The sequence below is a fragment of the Anarrhichthys ocellatus genome, unplaced genomic scaffold (assembly GCF_004355925.1).
Source record: "Anarrhichthys ocellatus isolate YVR2014 unplaced genomic scaffold, GSC_Weel_1.0 scaffold7, whole genome shotgun sequence".
Taxonomy (NCBI): Eukaryota; Metazoa; Chordata; class Actinopteri; order Perciformes; family Anarhichadidae; genus Anarrhichthys; species Anarrhichthys ocellatus.
This window is the reverse complement of record NW_022280037.1, coordinates 7,892,101-7,916,927: the sequence shown is the minus strand read 5'-3', so window position 1 is coordinate 7,916,927 and position 24,827 is coordinate 7,892,101. Positions and strand designations below refer to the sequence as shown.

The 24,827-nt window shown below is 43.3% G+C and overlaps 1 protein-coding gene across 2 annotated transcripts; it reads left to right on the top strand.

Moving 5' to 3' along the window:
• Positions 1-335: 335 nt before the first annotated feature.
• Positions 336-21,229, top strand: ddhd1a (DDHD domain containing 1a). 2 transcript variants are annotated; one of them, XM_031847597.1, is made up of 14 exons: positions 336-1,588; positions 3,293-3,469; positions 7,379-7,480; positions 10,597-10,725; positions 11,541-11,688; positions 14,523-14,632; positions 15,048-15,154; positions 15,242-15,504; positions 16,000-16,075; positions 16,265-16,414; positions 16,725-16,789; positions 16,895-17,067; positions 17,618-17,815; positions 17,920-21,229. In XM_031847597.1, exons 1-14 carry the CDS (start codon positions 808-810, stop codon positions 18,105-18,107), a joined length of 2,667 nt encoding a protein of 888 aa, XP_031703457.1. In that variant the 5' UTR covers positions 336-807; the 3' UTR covers positions 18,108-21,229. The 2 variants fall into 2 exon arrangements, with proteins under 2 accessions (XP_031703457.1, XP_031703458.1); XM_031847598.1 differs by lacking the exon at positions 7,379-7,480.
• Positions 21,230-24,827: the final 3,598 nt, after the last annotated feature.

Genomic DNA, 24,827 nt, shown 5'->3' with positions numbered 1-24,827 from the left:
CTTGTTACTTTGGCCACCCTTCTGACTACAAAAGTTGCAAAAGTTTGTAATAGGGTTTTTAGACAGTACATTTACTCTAATCTCTCCAAAAAATAGCAGGCCAGCAGGGATATTGCTTTATTTTGAGTTGGTATTTGCTGCCAGCTAGTGGAGGCTCAATTCATTGCATGTTATAAACCATTAAATTAAGACGAATAACCATTAATGGTTGTTTGTCTCCATCTGGTGCACAACAAGAAGAACGCAGTTTATGAGCGGACGGGATGTCGTCATGCTCGCGCAGTTTGTACGTGCGCGTTCACGATTGAATCCTGGGCTCAATGCGTCAGCTGTCAAGCAATACACACGCGCATCGCAGTACTGTCTCTGTGCAACATTTGTTTGGACAACGAATGAACCTGAAATTCCACAGAGACTGGAGCACCCACAAAGTATGGTGACTGCAAATATTACGCCTATCAAGCTGGACTAAAGCGACCCGGTGACAACTAAAGTGGTTTGACGATGGTTTAACATTTTATTGGTTTAAGAGGAGGAGAAAAGGGAGAGAACAGGTTTTCCGGTTGCAGACCTGCTAATAAGCTAGCCGCGGAGTTCTACAGCCGGCTTCATTAGCTTAGCTTAGCTAGCGAGCTAACAAACTGATGTAGCGACAGCTGTGGGGCAAAAACGGACATGCGGTGGCAGTTTGTCTGGAGGTCTTTCATTTCTTCAGTATGACATGTTGTGAAGTAATGGTGAGAGCTTTAACGTGAAGTGGCAGACGAGGAGGTAGTGTGTGGTTGGGTTGCTCGGGTAACGGCAGTTATGAGCAGTTTCAATGTTACAACCAAAACCTCCACGTTCAGCTCTTCATTAAGCGCCGACAGGAAAGGCTCGCTGATCAACAACAACAAGGAGTGGGATTTGGGGAGCGATGTGTTTCCGTGCTGTCACGAGATGATTCCCATGGACGACACGATGCAGGCAGGAATGTCCTCGGTCCAGTCGGGACTGGACGGACACCTGCCGCTCCTACACGCCAGACACCACAGCGCCCAGGGCGGGCTGCTGTTGGACCTGAGCTCACCGACGGCCTTCCTCGACAGCGGCTCTCTGGAGTACAGCGACACCGACGGCAACAACGCTGGCCCGTTGTTCGAGAGGAGGAAGAGGTCGCGGTCCAACAGCTCCAGACACCGCTTCAACGAGGTGGTCACGGAGCTCGGCGCGGAGGAAGTGCGGTGGTTTTACAAGGAGGACAAGAAAACTTGGAAACCCTTCCTCGGGCACGACTCGCTTAATATCGAGCGTATGTTTCGGAAATACTGTGAGCTGAACCCTGGTGCGGCGGGCTCCCAGAACGGCGTTGGGGATGAAGATTGCGGAACTAACGGTGTGGAAAGCAGGGGACTTAACAGCGCAGTGCCGGTGGAGACGAGGACCAGCAGTGTGCACGGAGGCCACGGGTCCGTGGACACATCCACCGTGTCCTCGGAGGAGAGGGACCCTGACAGCGTTGAAATCAACGTTGAGCCCGTTTGTGTCCGGGGAGGGCTCTACGAAGTGGACGTCAAAGAGAAGGAATGTAATCCTGTTTACTGGAAGCGTGAGTGTCATGGGAAATATAACGTAAACAAAGTCTACAAATGTATGTTTTTGCTTTGCGTCAGTCACAAGTTGTGTAGTTTCTGGTCTCAAAAGCATCACTAAGTGCATTTCCATAGGCACTGATTCCTGCTGTGTGCCTATACCTCATATATACTTAATATTCTGCAGTATAATGGCTGACAGCATGCAGATGAATGGCCCACAGGTCATACAGTGACTCATTGACAGCAACGTGCAATCTGCTCCCCCTTTAAAGATACAAACCAGCATTTGATTACCCATTTAGTTGAGTTACTGACTGACTCCTGCGTTGTTTTGCGGTTCTTTCACTGGCTAAGTAATTACTTCCTCTTGTCTTTTGGGAACATCCAAGCAACCCAGGAAGTCAATCTATTAGACTCAGCTGACCTGTGCTAACTAATTCATGGACATTTCCAGGAAAAGGCCCGGGAACAAATGAAGTCGGTCACCAGTGTAGAGCCTCGGCAAACCCGACCTCGATGAAAGGGTTCATGGGTAGCCGGTTCTTTTGAAGGTTGATGCCAAGTTACATTTAGAGAAGCAGTTATTTTCCTCAATGTTCCTGCTGTGGACGTTAAGTCCTTTTGTAGTCCGCTCAGACATTCCTGTGCCTTTTCAGCCTGGCCTGTACCACTGAAAACACAATGTCATGTTGACACCTAATGCCCTGTTGCACTACTGAGGTTGAAGGATGTTATTTTAAAAAGTCAAAAGCATATCAGTTAGGACTGGAGAGAGGTTTGTTCATGCAATAGGAGATGTGGAGAGGCGGGGATGTTGATATACTGTAATCCAAGAAGTAAAACATCCACACAAATACAATGGACTGAGGTGTTGGGCCGTGTAAGAGCTTTATGTTTTAACAAGGTAAAAAGGTCACTTAGAACGTGAAACATTGTGTTCTGTGAAGCGCACAGACTTATCTTAACTGGCCAAACACGAACCACCTTAACAAACGAGTGAATAGTCGTTACTGTGAGCCTCTTATCAGTGTGTCTTTCTTGTGTGTCTATCTTAGCGTGGTTTCGTGGGCCTCTTTGGCCGTAGATAAGAGCGTGCTCATGTGCTTTCATACCTTTTCCAGATGAGCAGTCTCACTGTTCAGAAATGAGTCTGTCTCTTTGCACAGTACTGCCTGTACAATCTTATTCACCACCAGAGAGTCGGTTAATAACGCTGCTCACTGTAATCAAAACTGTCCCCGCCCCATGAGCCGCTGAGACTTGCCCCCCCCCCCCCCCCCTGGATTTGCCAGACTTGTTGAGTTAAGTGTCGTCCAGAACACATTCTGAAATTCCAAGCAATGCACTCAGTTACTAAAAAGTGACCAAAGCAGTTTAAATCCAGCATTGTTTACGCCCGTGTTTACAAGCTCGCAGGCTTCCTCTCCCGTGCCTTTGTTGGCACGTCGCTGCATGTCTTGGCGTGTTACCACCACCTTTTAGATGAGAGGTATAGTGGGAATCATTTGGCATCCACATTCGTAGAAAAAACAATGCCACGAAGAGCTGAACAAAATCTCAAGTTTCGTAATTTAGATAAGTATTCCACCACAGACTACAGCTCTTGTCCCAAGAAGGCTGGCTCCCTAAACATCCATCCCTACGGTTAAGTCGTTCTTTTGTATCTAAATCCATGCTATTTCTTTTTTCTTTTTCTTTTTTTTTTTACTGTCTTACAGAACAAGACCATATTCCAGTCATGAGGGGCCAGTGGTTTATCGACGGCACCTGGCTCCCGCTGGAGGAAGAGGAAAGTGACCTCATCGAGCACGAGCACCTGAACCATTTCCGCGGGCATCAAATGCAGGACACCTTCGAGACGGACCTGCTGGTCAGGACCGTCGACAGCAAAGATGGTGAGAGAAACGGGGACGGGGAAGAGTAGAAGAACACGGATAAGGCTGTGTGCTTTCAGGAAATGTGACAGACGCTCCTCAATCTAGAAAGATCTTTTAAACAACACAGCACTGAAGCATCCACTCTGGTTACTCAAGTCTGAATAAATAACTGCAGCTGATGACTTCATGATAACTACATTAGAGATTGAATGTTGTGACGGAGTCAGTGTGCGGTTTCGGGGTAGAAACACAAGGCCAAAACACATTATTGCTCAATCGCCAGTATTTTACTGCTGCATTCGCTAACCCTGCAGTATTTTTAATGCAGGCAGGCAGGCAGTAACAAAAAAACACACATATATAGTGCTGTGTTGGTACTCTCATAGTCATTATTACTAATGAATCCCATTACGAGTAAAGTCAACAGTTTCACAATAAACCAAAAGGAAAGCGTTGTGCGTCATATATATATATATATATATATATATATATATATATATTTATTTTTATGTGACAACCCTATCGATTCAACGTGGAGAGAAATGAATGGAGCAGGTGCTTCCATTCACGTGAGTGTAGGTTTTGTCATGTCATCCTCCCGATGCAAAGCAGGTGCAGCTTCGTACACGAAGAGGGCGTTCTCTGTCTGGCTGAGGCGAAACGTAGCGGGCTTTAGCTGCGAGAGGCAATAAGAAAGAGGCTCTTTGATTCAGCCGTCTCCTTAAGGCAGCCAGATCTACAGGACCTTCACTTGGTGATGAATGTGTGGGTGTGTGAATGTGGCAGATAAACGGAGCGAAGCACGGAGAGAGAAAAAAAAGATGCAGCAACTGTTAAAAGGGAGGGACAAAATGTTTAGTCTTGCAATCATTACAACTGAGAGACAAAGATCATCTGGAACATTTATGCAAATGTATAAATCATCAGCAAATTGCTATCAATCATTTTCAAGCCTTCAAGTTTCTAGCACACTGTGACTGACAGGATCACCCCCCCCCCCCCCCAGAATAAATGAAGTCCTATAAATAAAGATGTCAACAGAGCAGAAGAAAGTCACACTTCTCTGGGTCGGTCAGCCCGGCCTCGCATCGTCACCGTTTTGTGCGATGTGCTCGTAGCTGCCGGTACTTTCCTGAGCTGGATCACAGAACTCTTGAATGAAAATTGGAAGGTCAGCCCCGGTCCACAAGCACTCGTGTACATGTACACATGACACGAGTGGATCTCTACGTGGAAGCAGGCTTGTAAACAGAAGGCTCAGCCTCATAGCCGACTTGTACCTTTTTATAATTCTTCTCACCATATCATGAGGTGAGAAATAAGTACATACCCTTACAAAATACATGTCATTAAAACCTAATGCCCGCTGTATTTTTTACACGTTTCCTCTACGCATTAACTTGAAACAGCGAGCATCTGTTTTGAAACCCTCCTGCTGCCTCTGTTGGCAGATTGCTTTCCACTCCTATATTTAGCCGAGTGTGAAAGCAAAGTGAGTGATAAATCCTTTTAATTCACCTTGTTTTTCACCTTGTTTTGGTCTTTATTGCAGGGAGCCTTTACAGTAGAGTATTTCATCTTGGAGCTAATAATCTAAAGCACTCTGAGCCGTAAGCGGGCTACCTTGAACTGCATTACAATTGATAAATGGACCATAAAGCCAGTAAGCAGTACTGCAGTACATACATCCCCCCCCCCGCTATCTCCTCCCCTCCCCATCTCTACTCTCCTCTCCCGTCCTTCTCTGTGTCTGAGTAGCTAGCTGGCTGAGGCTAAAGGTTGGTAAAGCAGAAGGCAATATGGGAGGCCTACCAACATGCTATGCAGGCATAACATCATAATGTGGGCAGGATCACAAGGTACAAAATGTTCGTCTTCGTGATACAAATGTACTTTTGTTAATGAATCGTAAAGGACGAAGTCAGGACAGAAGTAAAAATGGTGTCTGCGTGATATAGTATTCTTTACTAAATAAAAGCTCACTAGTCGGTTTTAGTGCTATCCTAGTAGATCTTTCAGATATCGGAAGAAAAAAGAATTAATTGGAGGACTTCTGTCAACTCGAAATGATGAATTGTCCTTCACAAATGTTTTTCTTAATCACTGTGTGCGTGTGCGTGCGTGTGCGCGCGCGCGCGCGCATAGAGCAGTAAGCCCATTGTGGAAACTAAAGGGTGTGTCCCCGTCTGTCTATCAGACGGCAGAGGGAAAATAAATCATCTGTCAGCGTAATGCTTTTGGTTTGTTTGAGGTAGGCAAGGCCCACACGTGTGTTTGTGTGCACTACATATTTAACCGTTACATGAGGCTGGGAACACTGCATGGTTGATAGCAGACATGTGCTCGAAAGAACAATTGATCATCTACAAACCAGCTCTTGAGGTTTTTGAAATGTTTTGTCTAAACATGCCTTCAGGTGACCCAAAAGTCATGTAGTGTGATCTTAACCCCCGAGGCTGAGCATGCACTACAAGCTGCCACACCAATGAGTTTTTCCTCATCACGTAGATATTCCAGTCATTAGGGAACACATATTCATATTGATGGATCCATCAGTGCCGTAATGCCCAAATGGACTTTACCGATCGCTTTTACTGCAAACAAACTTCCTGTGCACTCAGCAGGTCTCTCCTCCTCCTCCTCCTCCTCCTCAGCCTTTCACCTCTGCTGAGGGAGACACTGCTGACATTTGCAAGTCAGATGTCTGTGTTATCACGGAATGAAGGATTTAGCCGAGTCTTGTAGACTTTGCTGATTTGATTAACAAATGCAGAGAAGGTCTTTTTAGATGTCAGACATCCATTTACAACGGATTCAGTGGTTCAGTGATCATATGGCTGCTGTAAGTTTTATTTGAACTGGTACTGAAGGTAGGGCAATCATTTGAATACAACACACATTTACCAATATCTATGACCTAATTAATAACTTATCTTTGATCTCCGTCCATTAGTGTTTATTTGTAAGTGTTGCTATGTGTGTTATTAAGATCATAGCAGACACACTTGTTTGGCTGCTTTTAAAATATGTTTTGATCAGTAAAATAGAATTGGATTTGGTTACCTTCGAACCATGAACTCTTGTCAGTGTAGCTTTTAATTTACTGACAGAGAACATTATTTACCATTTGAATCACTCGTACCGTAGCCTTTATTTCTCCAGTTACCACTAAAGCACAATTGTTTAACTCAATAACTTTCCAAAGAAAATAACGATTCACATCTTTACTCATCCCTCTCTAAAAATGCTACAGCTTACCCAATGTTTCCTCGACTGAAAGATTGTATTCAACCACACTGCATGTCATTTGTCTCACCTGTCAAGCTCCAAGTAAGAGTAATATTGTACTCTCACAGATCTATTTGTATGTTTGTTGTCATTATGTTCCTTAATATACAGTATATTATTATTATTATCTAGTATCCTATGTGTTAACCCAGTTGGAAACATAAGTGCTACGAGATGCTGTCAGTGACTTTTGAGGTTTTGTTTGTAGTTGTAGGTTTTTTTTTTTTTATATTGTTTTCTCCTTATTTTAGTCATGCACTAATGTGGCAAAGAAACTTCCACCTACTGTATACAAGTTTGTTATTAACAAACTAAATGTTTTCCAATGATACTGCCTTTTTTTTTTTTTCCCCAGAAGAGTTTCAGTGTCTTCCACATTTGTCAAACGTCTTGACGTGTTGATCTTCACAGTGAAGACAGTAGCTTTCTGTAATGAGTGTAAAGCAGACGCTCCGCTAGTCATCGTGTCAAGCAGCGCTGCACTTTTTGACATTGTCTTAAGGTTAGCCCAGGCTCTGTCAGTGGTAACCTGATAGCAGCGCTACTTGATAGGAGTGATCAGGAGTGATGACAGCGGTAGCCTGTGTGTGTGACTGACGCCAGAATCATAGCCATTACTCACTCTCTCTTGGTTGTTAGTTCTCTCCCACCTGCCCCCTTTCTACCTCCCTTTTCTGTTCAAATGGAGTGGATATCAGACGAGTGCTAAAACTACATGTCACAAGCGCAAACGCTGCCAAGGTACTGTAAAATACCAAGTTATTTTCTGTCTTTATTTGTACCTCTGCTGTATCAGACCTGCTAGCTTGTGTGCTCTCTCCTAGTCGATCCTAGATCCTTACGGAACTAGATTTTCCTCTCTGTTGTGGTTCAGACCTGTTCAGTCTAATATTTCAAACTAGACCTAGGCTCAGTTAGAAATGGTTGTGTATAAATGGATTTTGGCTGCTCTGTCAGTGCTCCATTGCAGCCCTAACTGGGCCTAGTCGCTAGAGCTTCTCCCTTTTTGTGCTGTGACCCAGAGTTTGGTACGACTGCTGCTGCTGCTTTTTGAGGAAACTTTTCCTTCCCGTCTCTCCTCTCCTTTTACTGGGATAGTGAGTTAGATAACATGGTTCACTCGACTGCTAGGGCAAGACCCTTTAAACCAGTAGATGTGAAACAAGAAAGGCTGGTCCTAAAAAAGCCACCCTTCTTTACCCCATTTTATCTCTCCGGCCCCGTCTCCCACCTCCTCATTGCTTTCCTTTCCTCATCTCCCTTCTGGCGGTTTGACCGCCATTAATGAACCATCCCCAGTCCTCGCTCTAAGAGCAGCGAACAAAGCTCTCTGTTGAGAGCCGTACACAAGTGATGAGCTGGACAGTGGGGCCCTTGTGGTCCTCTGCTATAGCCCCCTAACATGTCGAGGAGAGTCACCCTTTTAGACGTCTGTAGCTGTCCTAGTTCTGGGTGTATTGACCCTCGTCAAGAATTCTAAACGGAGAGGTCTCGGGGTCTGAGTCCTCATCTCACAGTTAATCTAAGCGGCCATTGACCTCAACAGAGACCCTGGGTTGAGAGTATTACAGTACTGCTAGTACTACTACTACATTACATTAAGATTAACCTAATACTCTGTCTTTTCCTTCGCTACAAGAGGTGTGAAAACCTTATGAGGGGAATGTAGCCGATATGTTTTTTTTTTTATTCTACAGCCAGGAAACGGTTGTAACTGGTATCTTGCCATCTCATCGTTGGACAAATGTTCCAAAGCGCAATGCAGACGTGATTAGTTAGAGGGGGCCCTTCCTTTTTAATTTCTTTCACCCCTCCCCTCCCAGCTCTGTGCTTCCCGTATAGTTACCCAACTCTCCCTCACACAATTTCCTTGTTTCTCTTTTTTCTGTAACACCCAGTTCCTCCACGCTCTTTGTCACATTCTCTGCCCTTCATCACTATCTTTTTAGCCCTTTTCCTCATCCTGTGTGTCCCTCTGTAATTCACCAGCAGTGTAAGAGAAAGCTCTCGGTAAACTCTTCTAAACTTTGGTGTTTGAGCTCCGGCTCCTCTGTACATTCTGATCCCCTGCCTTTCCCTTACTTTTGCAATGCATCGCCTTTCATTGTAAAACAGGAAGTGTCCCAAAACAGCCCCTTGCTGGCTACATTGACGCCTATAAATCCCATCAGACTCCTATTTTGTATTGATAAAGCCAGCTAACGGGAAAACTTCACCATACAGTAGTTTCTATTCTAGCTGGACTAATACCTCCTGTTTTACAGTGGACTCGGCTATGAATATAGCTCAACAGTCTATAGTGGCTTCATTTGAGGATCTGCTAAAGATAAATGGAAACGTGCGACTTAGGAAGCTGCAGCTCTCACCTCAGGTTCCTCAGGACATGAGCTTTATTGTTTTATGTGGTTGGGAAAAACAATGTCCTTCCTTTTTGTTATTCCAAATTGAACGAGTGCCCTTTTACTCCTACGCTTCTGTTCCTTATAGCACATTCTTCTTCCACACCCTGCTTGTTCTACTCCTTCAGAGGCAGCCATTCCTGTTGACACTGGTTGCCCTCAGAGTGAACATCTAAGGTGCAATAACTGCTTGGCCTCACATTACCCACCAGTCATGCTCGTCCAATGAAGAAATCAGGCTGCAGAGGCCCAGTTTAACTTCACCATGTGACACACAGACACATGGCTCTGTTTTATATATTTTTGGTTTATTAATTTACATGGTAAGTGGGAATAGAGACAACTTATCGTGTCTTATTTACTCCTTACTTCCTCGTATACTATATACACTAAGGAATGTCTTATAAAAGTCCAAATATTCAAGGACGAATGAGAAGATATAAAACCTAATGAAAGGTCTGACACATGACACAAGTGGTTCATATTTCTACTCCTCTATGAAACCTATGAAAGGATATTCAGTAAGCCCTGTATAGGTTCTCAGTGTACTTCTCGAAGCCCAACTGCAATACAATGCTACTGTTATTTTTATTGTTTGTGGGACTATATTGTTACACATGTGTTAGAAAAGTAATCTGGGGCATTTTTATTTATTTTTTTATTCCTCCAAGTACTTTACCCCATCCTTAAGGATGGGGTAAACCTCGAACCAATCGAGGTTTTAATCCCCTGATTGGTTCGGAGCCGTACAAAGAGCCCTCACAAAAGGCACTCACTGCCTCAAAGGCACTCACTGGGCCGACGCCAAAGTCCTCCACTTATTTCATCCTGATGAACCTGACTGCACAGGATGTTTAAAGGACATGCTGCAGAGACTTGAATAACTCTCAAGTCAACCAGTTTAATTTATCGCTCCTCTGTAAGCAAATAGCGTCTCCTCCCTAGCCACACCTCTGCTCTTACTTGCCCGAGCCACTGCGTTTCAGTTTGAAGCAACAACATGGAGAGAAATTGAACTGAGGGTGAAATTAATTTTAGACACCTGCGGATAAAACATCTTCGGTCTGACGACACACAAGCAGGACAGACAAGCAAGAGCTGAACTATGCAATCATGGTGTGCGATAGTTTGGTGTGTTTTTTTTTCCTCTTCCACCTGCAGATCAATGCTCCAGACTGCATTTGATTGGGCCGTGAATAGTGTTCCTACACTTTTGCTTCATCGTACTGCGTTTTAAGATGATCACACCTTGGTGTAATTCTCACAATGTCTTCGCCCTCCTCTCCCTCTGTTCTCTTGGAATTCGTAATCGCATCCCTTTTGTATCGGTGATCCTTTTCCCTGATTTTCCCCTTCTCTTTGCCCAATTTCCCCCACACCATCTACCAATGCTCTCCACTCTTTCCTCTGTTCATTCATTCACTCATCTCTCACTGCCTCACCCCCCCCTCCCCACAGCCATCCACAGTAGTAAGCTGAGTCGGACCCATGTGGACTGGCACAGCGTGGATGAGGTGTATCTCTACAGCGATGCCACTACTTCCAAAATCGCACGCACCGTCACCCAGAAACTGGGCTTCTCCAAAGGTCTGTAATCTACACATTGTTTTTTATCTTTTCCGTTAAGGTTCAGAAACATGATCAGTCTGTATTTGTTTGTGCTAATAATTACACTATTCACCACCTTAGTTTCTTTTGTGCGCATACTAACAGTTGCTAACTAGTTCCTACTCTTCTGCCCATCGAATACATGATATACTTATTGACAGTGTGTCCCCATTTTCTATTACTCAACAGTTGTTTAAACATGGCTGTGTACACTTCAGTCTCTTAACTGGATTAGCCCAGAAAACCACCCAGTGTCCATCTGCTATTCCCAGGCAGGCGGCAGCTGCGGTTTGACCCCATGTTCGACGTTTTGATCTGTATGGATGACTGTAATCTGATCCACAGCTGTACTGTGCATTTTCATCTCCCGCTCGCAGATAATAAGAGGAGCTGTCGCTGGCTATGTCGACCTCCTCTGCCTCACGCAAATGCTCAGTGAGGGAAATCTCCTTTAGTGCTATCTAGACAGCAGCACATGACTGGACGAGACTATAGATTCTAAATGGGGACACGCGGTCAACCCTCGAGGCACGTTACAAGTGCTGGCACAGTCACGGTAGTTATCTCACCTACTGGCCTCTTTGGACTCAGAGCAGCACGTTACTTAAACACACACAGATATTTATAGCCTTCTGGGGATTGAACATAGTCGGGATGTGTGTTTGTTTTTTGTTTTGCACAGAAAATACTTTACAAAATGTAGATTTGTTTTGCTTTTCTTGCTGTACAAAACTCCCTTCCAATCGCTAAATACAGTAAGTAACAGTACGAGCCTGTGATCTGTCCTCTCCCAGCATCCAGCAGTGGAACGCGGCTTCATCGGGGTTTTGTCGAGGAGGCCTCACCTGAGGACAGACCTCCTCAGACTACACACATCGTCTTTGTGGTTCATGGGATTGGACAGAAGATGGACCAAGGACGCATTATTAAAAACACTGGAATGTGAGTTTTTATAACACATAATGGGATTGAGGATTTGCTTGTATGCATGTTGTTTTATATCGGTAAAGCTACAGAGTTTTTCACTTTTGTTCCATTAGACTGTGAAAGCAGTTTTAAATTTATTCGCACACTGTATCGCACACGCAACCAAATCTAAGTTTAAGAAAAAAATCTTCCTCGGGTGGCGAAATGTTTGAAATGCCATAAACTGTGTTTCTTTTCCTCTTCTTTTCCTCTCTCTCACTTCTCATTCTGTTTTTCCTTTTCTAAAGAAAGCTCACTTCTTCTTTCTTTTCACCTTGTATATCTACAACAAAAGCGCAACAACATCTTGTTCTTTTAGGAGATTTCCGTGTGTTCTCCACCCTCCCGATGATGCACGTTGTGTTTTCATTAACCGGTCTGGCAGGTTATTGCATCTACAAATAACCTTTTTATCCAGCGCCATCGCCAAGTATGCAACTTGTGTATTTGTGGAATGCGCAGTTACAGTTTTCACAGAACAACTTAGGCACTGCTTATTATATATTCACAGCTGAATTGGAGTATAAGTAGCATATTACTGCATTTAGTAAATACGGTGTACATGTAACAAACACAAGAATACTCATTCATTGTTGACCTACATTTCATTCATCACTGCTCATGAATAGTTAGTTTGCGGAGTGAAAAACGAAAACATTTGTCACCGTTGGAGGGGCCAGGCTTAATATTACAGTGGCACTGCCCGTCTCCTGAGAATCACCATTGAATGTCTCACACTCCCACACCTCATCTTTGTTCATCCAAGGCCACTCAGGGTGGAAGTTCTCGATAACACTGCACCTGCACTTTTTGTATTTAGTTCTCCCCTCTCTTCCCATCTGTTTCACCCTCTGTCTTCTCCTGCTGATGTCTTATACACATTTGCCTGATACTTTGCATTTAGTGAGGCGAGTAAGAATATGCACGCAACACAACATTGTGAAATATATGTGGAGAACATAAATACCCTTTTACATCCTAATATCGGACAGAAATCTAAATTAATTAATTATATATATCAAACAACTGGGACTTATGCTATCTCAGTGTTAAAACATATGTAAATAACCAGTCACACCAACACCATTAATCCTTAGTTCAAGCTTTGCTTCCATGTAAATATACTTTCTAGTTTTCTACCACTCAAAGCATTGTACACTACATGTCAACATTCTCTCACACACACACACACACACATTAATACACTGATGGCATAGGCTGCCATGCAAGGTGCCACCTGCCCATCAGCATCTAATCTAAATGTCCATCCACGCACACTCGCACCGATGGCACCGCCTCGAATGCTTCGAGCAGCACAAATAAAAGTACATTTCTTCCCATTTTATTGGAATGCTGGCACAACCTTCAGAGACAGATGTCTCATAAACTTGGCACAAAATGATCAGCATGGCCTAATACTGCCAGCTGATCATTTAACCAGCCTGCCGCACTCTTTTTATTTTTCAAAGGCTTAACATTTGAGTGGGGAACTCTGTCAATGGTAGATATCTGTGTAAAGGCCACAGTGGGGAAGTTATAACAGGCCGCAACAATGACTTGATCGAGCAAACGATGTCTATTGTTCTCCTTTTTAAGAGGGAAACACCAGTGAAGTCTCACTGCAATCATCATCAGTGTCCAGGATGTTGATCAGTTTTGAACTGTGACTCAAGCGAGGCACAGTCCTTAGTGTGACGTACTGTGTAAAGACATGACCCCCGACCCTGAATGGCACCGCTACACTGGCCCTGGACCGCGAGCATTTACAGGCCGTAGTACAGAACGTGCGGACCAGAGCCATGTGTGTCTCTGTGTCACTGAGTTAGCGCCGGGCCACTGGCTGCGGCTTAGGCCAGCTAAGCAGTTAAAGTAGACCAAGTGAAGCTGCAGAGCACTTTAAGCCTCACTCCCAGCTCCCTGTGGATTACAGCATACAGGCTTTCACCAGCCAAGAGGAAAGATCAACTTGACGTGTCCAGCCAGTCCGCTTGTTTTGCTTTTATTTAATTTTTAAAACTAAACTAATGTCAGCTCCGTGCCTTTCTGAGACTCATCAGCAGCAGTGTAGGGAAATTGTGGAGGGTTTATGGTATTATTATCCTCTTAAACATAAACAGAGTGTCCTTTTTAGCTAAACTTAGTATGTTTAAAAAAAAATTTAAAAAAAAAAATCATTGCCCAATCAATACCAATGTAAGAGCTAGTGGGAGCAACACAGAAAGCTCTGTAATGCAGTGCTCCACCCTCTTGAGAATTGATAGACAGATAGTCCTGTCAAAACTTGCATTAGGTGCTCCATTCACAAACCAGTTGCCTAAAAGCCTCCATTTACCCATGTAAACACCCGACCTCACCTCTCTCTCTCTTTGTGTATTTAGAGTGTCCTGTGAGCTGATGCTGCCCCATATAGGAGTAGTAGCATTGCTCTGTGTGTGTGTGTGTGTGTGTGTGTGTGTGTGTGTGTGTGTGTGTGTGTGTGTGTGTGTGTGTGTGTGTGTGTGTGTGTGTTGCATCAGGGAGTAGCAAAATGGGCATCATTCTCTTCTTACCGACGGTCATTAAATTGTGTGAGAGAACGAGTGCAAACACAGACTCCCTAGTCAGTCAGTAGCAGAGCTAATTCACTGCTGCCCGGGCAATGTGACGACGTTCATTGTTTATGAATCAAGCACTTAGCTTGCATTTTGTATCGAAATTGTTTTGGCAACAAGCAACATGTACCAAAAATCCACTCTTGTGTAATAAGGATGTCCGTGTGCAATGTTATCCTCACACACTTTATGGTCTTCTTTTGTAATGCGTCTCCTCAGGCTGAGGGATGGTGTGAGGAAGATGGAGGAGAAGCACTTTTTGGAGCACAACGACGAGCACGTGGAGTTCTTTCCTGTCGAGTGGCGCTCCAAACTCGCACTGGATGGAGGTCAGTCAGTTGTCTTTGAGACTGTGCTCACATGTGTTTGTTTACTCTGTTTGGTTTGTACTTTAATCGTGAGCAGTGTGTTAAGGCTGTATATGGTGGATTCTTCGGTCTTTCTTCTCCTAATGAAAAAGTTAATGAAGCGTAGTCGTGGTCATCCCTTTACAGAACTTATTATTTTTATGTACATTTAAGTATTTCTTTCTACTCTATGTAGTACACTGACTAAGGAGAAGTACCTCCTACAGCCGAACTTCAAATGATCAAAACTATCCCTTTAATTCCTCTCTGGCAGTGTCGATCAGAAACGGAACATTAGCTGTTTTATTGTTTTTGCATTAGACTTTGTAAGTATGGCTAACAAAGTGGCCACTGATCGTATGAAGTCAGGCACCATCGTGTGGCTTTGTTTTCGTAGATACGGTCGACTCGATAACTCCGGACAAAGTGAGAGGCCTGAGAGATATGCTCAACAGCAGTGCCATGGACATCATGTACTACAACAGCCCCCTTTACCGGGACGAGGTGAGAGTCGCGCACTTCCAAAAATAACTGAAATGGTACTTCTCTGTGACCCCACTATTTCTACTGAAACTCCTTCACTCCCTCCAGATTACCAAGGGCCTAACGCAGGAGCTAAACAGGCTGTACACACTTTTCTGCTCCCGGAACCCCGAGTTTGAAGAGAGGGGAGGCAAAGTGTCAATTGTGTCTCACTCGCTCGGCTGCGTCATCACCTACGACATCATGACGGGGTGGGATCCCGTGCGCTTCTGTCAGCAGGCGCATCACGCTGTGGAGGAGGAGCTGGACCTGCGCTGGATGTCCTACGAGGAGAAGCACGTTTTGGAGCAGCTACAGCTCACGAGGAATAGGTAGAGCTCGCTGACGTGGGTCTTCAGGGACTCCTAGCTCGGCCTTAGGGGTTGAATGTACAGTTGTTTTGGGGTGAATGTGGTCAAGATCTCCAAGAGCACACATAGCACTGTGCTGTTCATCACATGCTCCGTTTTCAGGTGGCAAATTGTGTTTCCTGCTTGTTTTTGCGAGGCGGCAGGGTAATGTGATACCTCGTGATCCAACGGAAGGGAAGAGGCTTTTAATATATTTCCCCTGCACCACCCCATCGCCCTGTTTGTAATGTCATTCAGTGTGCACACCGTTACTTTAGTGAAACAAGAAGCCGCTGTGAAAGTAAGTTAGTTGATCTACGCGGTACTGAGATGTTTTTTTGTAGCTGTTGGGAGAAATCAGTATATCTTGGTAGCTTGACGTTATAATAATGCATACATGGATATTTAGAAAGAGGGAACTTTCCTTAATGTTATCATATATTTATGAGCAATGTGTACCTTTTCTGCTTCTAACAGGTTACAAGAGTTGGAAAATCAACTCCTCACACTGGAAGCCTCTAAACCTCCAGCACGCCCAGCCCTCAAATTTAAAGTAAGATGCTATATTAGTACTGTAATAATTTGTGGTACAGTTGAATGTATATTATTTTCATGTGTCCATTATTACGAGAAAACAAAATATAAATGATTATCGTTCACAGCATTGTGTTCACAACAAATGCTATTGATGTCAATAGCAAGGACTCTCTTTAGGACATTTCTATCATCTTTTGTCTGGCAGGTGGAGAACTTCTTCTGCATGGGTTCTCCTCTGGCCGTGTTCTTAGCTCTGAGAGGGATCCGGCCCGGTACCAGCTGCCACCAGGACCACATCCTGCCCACCTCCCTCTGCAGCCGGCTCTTCAACGTCTTCCATCCCACAGACCCTGTGGTCAGTGTCCCCAGAGTACCCCAGCCCATACAGAGGCTCTTTCTCACTCAGGCCTGTGACACCAAGTCTAGATTTCCTTTTTCTTAATTCTTTTTGACTTCAGCCCAGTACACACATGTAGGGTGTGATTTTGCTGTTTTTACTGGACTTGCCATTTTCCACTGCACTCGGCAAAGGGAAACCAGGCCTTTCCAACTCACTCAGTAGGATGTTGAAATTGAAAATGTGCACTGTTTGCATTTGACAGCTGGAAGAAGTGAAGAAATGTATCTGTCCTGAAGGCTAACTGAAGTTGTATTGATGTGTTCAGGCCTACAGACTGGAGCCCCTCATCCTCAAACATTACAGCAACGTTGCACCTGTTCAGATACACTGGTAAGAACTTACGTCTTTTAGCACTTGAAGGTATTCCTTGTACGCACACTGAATTTTTTCAGAGTATGTATGTCTTAATCGTTTGGGGTTTCTTTTTTCTGTCAGGTGTAGCGCCATTAACCCCACACCTTACGATGAGTTCCGGCCTATTTATCTGAACCCAGTCAAAGACCCGACATCTGACACGGAGAGCATCCCCAGCCCGAGTACTTCTCCTGTACTCCTCCGCAGGCACTACGGAGAGTCCATCACCAACCTGGGCAAGGCCAGCATTCTGGGTAAGACACTGCCGTCACTTTTCAAATTCGGGTCCAAATTTGGCTCTCGTGGTGCACATGACTAGATCGGTCTTTTAAAGCTACCTCGTGGTGAAGAATGCAGTACCTAAACGTAAAATTGTTGAATAAGCCAATAAAAAAAACCATATTTAACTATCTAAAAATGTGTGAGGATAGACTGCTGTGATGATAATAGAGATAGATAATCTCTTTTTAATACATACAACGGCATAGGGAAATAACATGAGTTCTGACAGCAATGGGAGATGCTCCTTACTCCACAGGTAGAATCCATTCTCTCCTGTGTGTTTCAATATTTGTGTTCAATATAATGTGAGATACTCACTTACTACATCAACAGTGCCATCATGTGGCGGGATAGAGAATGGGTTTATACACTTTGCTTACCCTTTACTTTGAATTATATTGAATTTAGAAATAAAATAAAAGCAGAAAGAAAGGCCTCACTTGCATTCCTTTTGTTCCCTGAAACCTCAACCCACTCAGCATATCTCTTTTTCCGTCTCTCCTTCTACCACAACCAATGTAGGAGCGGCGAGCATAGGGAAGGGCATCGGAGGCATCCTCTTCTCTCGTTTCTCCCGCTCCAACAGCCAGCCGTCCGTCTCTTTGGGACTGGAGGGAGCAGCGAGCACTGAGGAAGAGGAGCAGAAGCGGACAGAAAGCCAGTCAGCATACGGCCTCTCCACCATGATTCGGCCCACCTCACCCATTATTGACACGTCATGTGAGTTCGCTTCACCTGTCCCGGCACTAAACAATCGTGGCGAACGTCTATCATTTGTTGGTGGGTTACAAATCAGTTCTGATGTCTCTATTTCTGTCTTACAGTGGAGCTGGAGCGGCGCGTTGACTTTGAGCTCCGGGAGGGTCTGGTGGAGAATCGCTATTGGTCAGCGGTGACCTCGCACACCGGTTACTGGTGCTCACATGACATAGCGCTCGTCCTGTTGACCTTCATATACAAGCAGAAGACCGCACCCTCAGACCCAGCAGAAGAGACTCCGGAGCCGGACTGAGGCGGCACATTCGTCACACTTGAATGGTGACTTATAACCCTGAAGGGGGGTTATGTCCACTTCTTGACAAGACACAAAAATAAACCTTTTATTTTTTTGATCCCGTGCTTTTAACTCGTGGGAATCATTACTGACAAACTGACTTAATTCCAAGATGTGCATTTTTGTCTTCTTTTTTTGTGTGTAGTTTGTACACAGTTGCGCACCCTAAGGGTGAGAATGTTGGACGAGGAACCCCTAAGGAGGTGCACCCTTGGCCAGTATGACCCCCCCAAGCAACACACAGACATGGAATAAGGGTCTAATAAGTTAAATCCACATGACGAGAGTTCTAAGTTCAACCCCAAATCTTCAACCTTAAACAGCTGCAGCCTGTTGATAAAGTGTCCATACAATTCCTGTTAATCAGTGCTTAAATTCAGCCCCCCCTGCAGACTCATGCTGGAGCCTTGTGACACACATGCCTGACCCTCGGTCACTCAGGCTTCGAGTTCTGCGTCTGTTCCTTTTACTTTTTTCTTTTTTAACTAGGAGAGATAAATATAATTGTCAAAATATTGTAATTTTATCTTTAAAATAAACCTTTTCGCTACTACATCTCAAAAACGTAATGCTAAACAAGCAAATGCCTTTCAAAATGATCCAAATAGTTTTAATCTTGCAGAATTCCTGTTTAGTTTTTCCAAACACAAACGTAGGCCATTATCCCTTTAACGATGTCTTTGAAGTATGAAGAAAGACATAAGAAACATTCAATTATTAGCTGTTGTTCTTTCTCCGATTCTTTTCATGTTTGCCTCTTTTTAACATTGTTTGACTCTTTAAATAGATTTGCACCAAATAAAACATCAACAAAGCGCCACTTTTATATACTGCACAGTCAAACAGCACCAGGCACACAAATGTCACAGCTAAACATCTTCAGTTCTCATGCGATGTTTGCTTTACATACAGAGGTTTACAATAATTGTTATTTTTAAACATTGATGTCATTCACCAGATTAGAGGTCTCACACAAAAGCATCAGTCATTTAAACTACTGCTTCTATGTTAAGCATAAGTTATGGAGAGGACTTTCTGTGCTATATCTTTATATTGATACCCAGATGAAATTAGGGGTACTAGATGTATTTTTTATTAAAAAAAGAAATATTTTTCCTAGTGATTTTCAGGCTCTTGTGGATATAAACCCGGATCTCATCTCTGGGGAAATGGGATTCAAAACTTGCGGCCAAATAACATTTACGTGTCTAGCTTATTAGCTGCTTGGCATTAGTAGTTTGAAGGCATATTTCACGAAGAAGTAATTAACCTAGGGTAAAAAAAAAAATAGCTTCTTTATTGTTTTGGATCTCTTTTGCCTTTTCTTGTGACCAATTTTCACTTTCCTCATTTTATCAATAGATGTGTCAGCTTGTCTCTTTATTTCTGTTTCTAGTCTTGGAAAAGAAACTAGACACCAGACTGGGTATCTGCCTAAATGACACTATTTGCAAATTTACTCCAAAAGAAAATGTGGACAGCTGGAGACACCGAATCAGGATTTCTGTTTTCTAAAAATGACATTTGCTGCTTATCGTGACTCTTGCCTTGGGTTTATCAGAGCCCTTATAAAAAAAAAAAAAAAAAGATCTGTCGAATGTGGTCCTTTTTAAAAACATGCCCAGTGAAGATTATGCAGAAGTTAGATCACATGCTCACTTTGCATGGCGTTATATTAATAGTACATGGATGCTGGAACAAGACGACATTGCAGAGAGTGCCAACACACATCTAAGAAACCACTCATGATTGTTTATGGGCTTCTGATGAAATCATTTATAAGACATTTGCAATGGATGAAGAAATGGAATTAGTCACATGTGACAGACTAAGAGATTAATGTCAGTGTCAACATTTTCTTTGTTTCCTACTTGTTATACTATCGTAGCTATCAAAGAGCTTCTTTTTTAATTTGCTTTTGGTGCAAGCCGCTGCTTTTACTTTTCCACACAATCAAGGGCTGTTGTTGACCGGTCTACCACTGAATGGAATCCATTTCTTGGTATTTAATATCTGTTTCATTTTTTTATGCAAAGGAAACCAGGCTGCCTCTCAGACGACCGGATAGGTGACAATAAGGGAGAGCGAAATCTGAAAGTGTTTCTATGTTTGGTCTGGTGGATCTCGCCCCTTTCATCAGCTATGAAATTGCACAGAATCGATGTAGAAAACAGCCCATTATTGATGTTTATTTCTTATTTTTTGCTGAGCATGTGTTACATTGCAGCAGTAGAAGCCGAACCCACTTTTAACACGTAACCTGGACGGTACAGGCTTGTAGTTTGCCTTGGAGACCTCAGACAATGTAATGCAAAATACAAGGACAATTCCATTGTGGCCTCTGGATCTTTAAGTCGCACTGTGTTAGGTTCAGCCGCAGCAAATACGTGATGTGAGAGTGTGGACAGACCATCCTAACAATGACAACAATGTTTTGTGTTTTTCCAACATGTATGTTGACTTTGCACATTTTTCATTCTCGCATTTATTGATTCGAGCACGGGTTTTCAAACTGTGTTATCTCTGCTCGCAAAGAAAAAGTAACTAAACTGGAGAGCATTTAACTTTTTGTCGAGACACGTCATACTTTTGACCACATGAGCATTTAATGCACAGCATTCTGAATGATAACAGTCTATTTTTATTTTATTTTTTTCTTGTTTAAAGGCACCGCAAGCGTCAGGGAAATGTCTGCTGTGACATGTTGTCTCAATCCATCACTGCTGTTGACATCAGTTTGAAGCCATTATTGAGAAAGAGAATTAAGTCACAGATGTGTTGTCAGCCTTTTTAATGTCCAGTGGTAAATAAAGAAGGGCCTGCAGCATAATGTAATCAGTCACTGGGTGAGAAAGAGAAAAGAAAAAAGAAAAGTATTGAAATTTATTGTGGGTTTATTGAATGAAATGTGTTCATTTTGTGTCAGGTACCACTGTTGCTCTAACTTTGAATGGATGTCAGGAAAGAGTTTGTGTCTGTCCTTAGAGCTGTGCAATAACCCATGCCTGTTATGGATTCTAACTGCCATCCAAAGCACTGTATTTATTTCCTTTTATTAAAGCATTTCTTTTGTTTTTGGATACAATACTACTTCTTAATCTGTCCTATCCCACGGACAATAGTGGGGGAAAGAAATAATTGAATTTGGACTCTGTTTATGCTGTCGCGTAGGAGGCTGAAATCACCAGAGGAAGATAGTCTCGTTGCTCATTTCCAGCCTGGTTCAGGCGGAACAATAGAGCTATTTGTTCGTCTGAAACTCAGATCAGATTCTTTCCAAGGCAGCCCCTGGTGTGAATAACAAAGCTGACTTATGGATCATGAATAGGCTGCATTGTAGTCCACGAGCAGTCGTGGCTTCCACATGAGTTAATTGTGCTTTTATTGCAGTTTAGCAGCATCTGCAAAGGCCAGGCTGCACAGATGGGACCGTTTAGAACAGAGGTGGTTCTCATACATAATGCATTTGGCCCTGCTGTTCTGTGTTTGTCCAGAAGAGGTCAGTCATCTATAGGTAATGCTGGAACAAAGACCCCCATTCACCATCTGTTGTCCAGCACCCTTTCTCCATTCCTATTTCCATCTATTGCCCACAACTTATTGAGCTATTTTGATAAGTGTTAATGCTCTCATTTATGACTTGATCAAAGGCTGTTTACATGCAGAAACTCACTCGTTTAATATCACCAACTACAATCCCAAAGCTTAAAAACTGACTCCCGCAGACGGTGTAGACCTCCCCTCACATCCTCCACCCGTCTTTCTCCTCTTCACCTCATCATCGTCAGCAGCCAAGCCATGCTCTCCCTCTCCATCTGACTCTCCTGCTCTGCATCTGACTGACTCAAATGTTTACTCTGCAATTAAAACACGGCCTATAAAAGGCAACGGGTCGGGTGCCAGACACTGACGAGGGGGTCGGAGCTGCAGGGAGAGGAGTTATAAATCGCTTTGATGCCGGGCCGTATAGTCTGAAGAACCAAGATTCCTGAGCTGGAGGATTGGAGCTGAGCGAGTTCACCGGCATACGGAGCCAGAAACACTGATGATTCATGGGCCTTTACTGCAGACCACTTGGAGAGCATGTGATGGAGTGTGTATTGTGGAAAGAGAGGAGACAGCAGCCTTTCTCTTCTACCCTTTCTCCCCCTCCCAGCTGATCATTTGTTTGAAACCATTCGTAATTCATCTGCAGCAGTGAAGACATAAGCAGCAACCTGCAGACAATATCATGTTCAGTGCATTTAATGGACGAACAAAGCCATGAGCTTCACACACTGATGATATGCTATTGTATTCTCTTACAGTGACCCCCCCCCCCCATTACAATTTGGAATTTGGTGCAAATAGGGAAAAGAAAACATTAAACACAAGATGTTGACATGCAATGTAACAGGGCTAGATGTCTGACGAATATTAGCAAAACAGGAGAAGGAGTTTAATATGTGAAATTATAGGTGAAGTACTATTCACCGTACTTAACTATAACTTGGAAACGCTGGTACATTACTTTCCATCTCTCCATCTTGTGAGAAGTTACATTTTTCTGTAACTGCATGTAGGCTACATGTTACTTTCCAGAATGTGATTTTATATTAGAAAAACAATTTCTTAACTTTAAAACCCAAAATAATTTGTGAAATATGTTTGTCAAACCTCCACCTGGACCAGCTATTCAGCATGCTGCTGTAACATAATTTGTTGTGTCAGGGTTGAAAGTAGATCTCTGGTTACCTTGGCTAATTTCTAAATGAATTAGTCTACACTGAAAGGACAACAAAAGTGGAGAAACACATAAAAGGGACATTTTGGAGAAACTTGTCGGTTATTAAAGCTGTAAAAGTGACAAAACCAGAGTGCCTTGTTGTGTTTGTGCCGTTACTCCCGGGGCTAAAGACCCAAAGGTCCCCGGATGCTGCTGTCAGGCTCAGCAGCATTATTGCCATAAAAGGCAGCTTGAGATCTTCACTGCATGTCCATCATCCACATTGAATGTTGTACTGTAGAGGGCTGCAGTTCGAAGAAATCTGTCAATTCTGCAAGTTTGTACACGTCTTTTCCCTTTTCTGTTCACATTTAAATACTGTGTTGTTAAGAGTTATTTTATTCATCTTTTTTTTCACAAAGCCAACAGTGATATTGACTCTCACATGAACACATGTTGTTGGCAGATAGTTCTTAAAAGTATTTTAAGAAGGTAAATATTGTTTACACTTGCCAGCACCTGTAATCACTACTTAAGGTCCAGAATAAGATTTAATATTCAATTAAATTATGCAATGTTATGGATTTCTGTAGTATGAACACCCCAAAATGTGGAAAGCGTTATAAGAAACAAAATCACATGAACATGTCTGTAGTGGATTACAGAAGTGGAAAATATTTTTGATTGTTTTTGACTGTTTGAAGATGTGTTAAGGCTGAATATCAGACCAATTTACTGGTAAAACAATGATTCATTTATTTAAAAAGCATGACTTGTAGACCTACAAAGAGGCTCTCCGGTGAACAATAAAAAAGGTCAAAAGAGAGAAGTAACCCACAGTTCCCACTCCTGTGAAATCCCTAAATGTGTGTGTGTTAAATGTGTGTGTGAGGTGACAGTGGGGCCAGTAGGGGACCAGCAAAGCTCCCAGTATGAAAGGAAAAGTGGGATTGGAGCGGTGACGTTATATGCTGCTGGAAAGAGGGAGGGAGAAAGAGAGACGGCTGGACTCCATTAAGCCGAAGCCTGCGGGAAAACTGTTTGGGATACTTCACTTCTTCAGCGACTTCTTCGGGCATTTCTTTCCGTTTTAATTGTCTCAAAAAGACGGTATACATGATTTAAAGAGGGGGGACTTGTTCCGCACCGTGTAGTCGACTGTTTTAGTGTTTTCTTTTCGTCTTTGTGAAGGTGAGTACACAGATTTAAATGTTCCGTCCTCAAAGCTGCTAGTTCGCCGCTGTGAAATATGAACATGTTTTTTTTTGTTTGTCTGGTACATTTAACCGGCGCTTCAACCAACAACTCTTTTGCTAATTTTTAGCCGGTTTGTTTGATTTTTTTTTTAAACACACTTTCCGCTTGAGCTTCTGCTTCAACGACCGACCGACTGAGTGAGTGTGCATGTAGCCGAGGAGCTGTTGTACGGACTCGGCTTACATTAGTAACCCCTCTGCCTATTTGTAAGAGTGCCTTTACCGTTATTTTCTTTGTAACAGGTGAACTGGCACTTTATCGGAGATACTAGCGGCCAAAGGTCCTCGCTGAACTTGTAGCAGCGGTCCTACAGCCTTTTGTTTGCCGTGTTTATCGATTAGACTGCTGCTTTTTGATCGCCTGGCCACTCTCCAGCCGGACAACATCACATCAAAGAATGACAGATGGGCTATAATGTAACTTTATTTATTTTGTGGCAGTGACTTCACACATCAGGGCGCGTCTTATTCCCAGCAAAGAGCACGAGGAGAGCCACAGCGAGGTTCACCTTCGTCCCTTTTTTTTTTTTTTTTTTGTCTAAATCGTCCGTGAGGGTCAAATATGCTTTAGTGAGCTAAGATATCTCATCTGCCGCCACTATAGTGTATTCATAACCGTATGCAAATGTTGGAGGAAGTACGTCATACTTATAGAATAGAGTGAAAGAAGCAATGGCAGAATGGAAAAAATACTCCATAAGCAACAAGTTCTGCTTT

Excerpts from the sequence above, each read along its gene's own strand:
- ddhd1a (XM_031847597.1), top strand. The coding sequence starts at position 808 with ATGAGCAGTTTCAATGTTACAACCAAAACCTCCACGTTCAGCTCTTCA. Across the intron at positions 16,790-16,894 it reads GCACCTGTTCAGATACACTG|GTGTAGCGCCATTAACCCCA; the intron begins GTAAGAACTTAC and ends TTTTTCTGTCAG. Across the intron at positions 17,816-17,919 it reads ACCCATTATTGACACGTCAT|TGGAGCTGGAGCGGCGCGTT; the intron begins GTGAGTTCGCTT and ends TCTGTCTTACAG.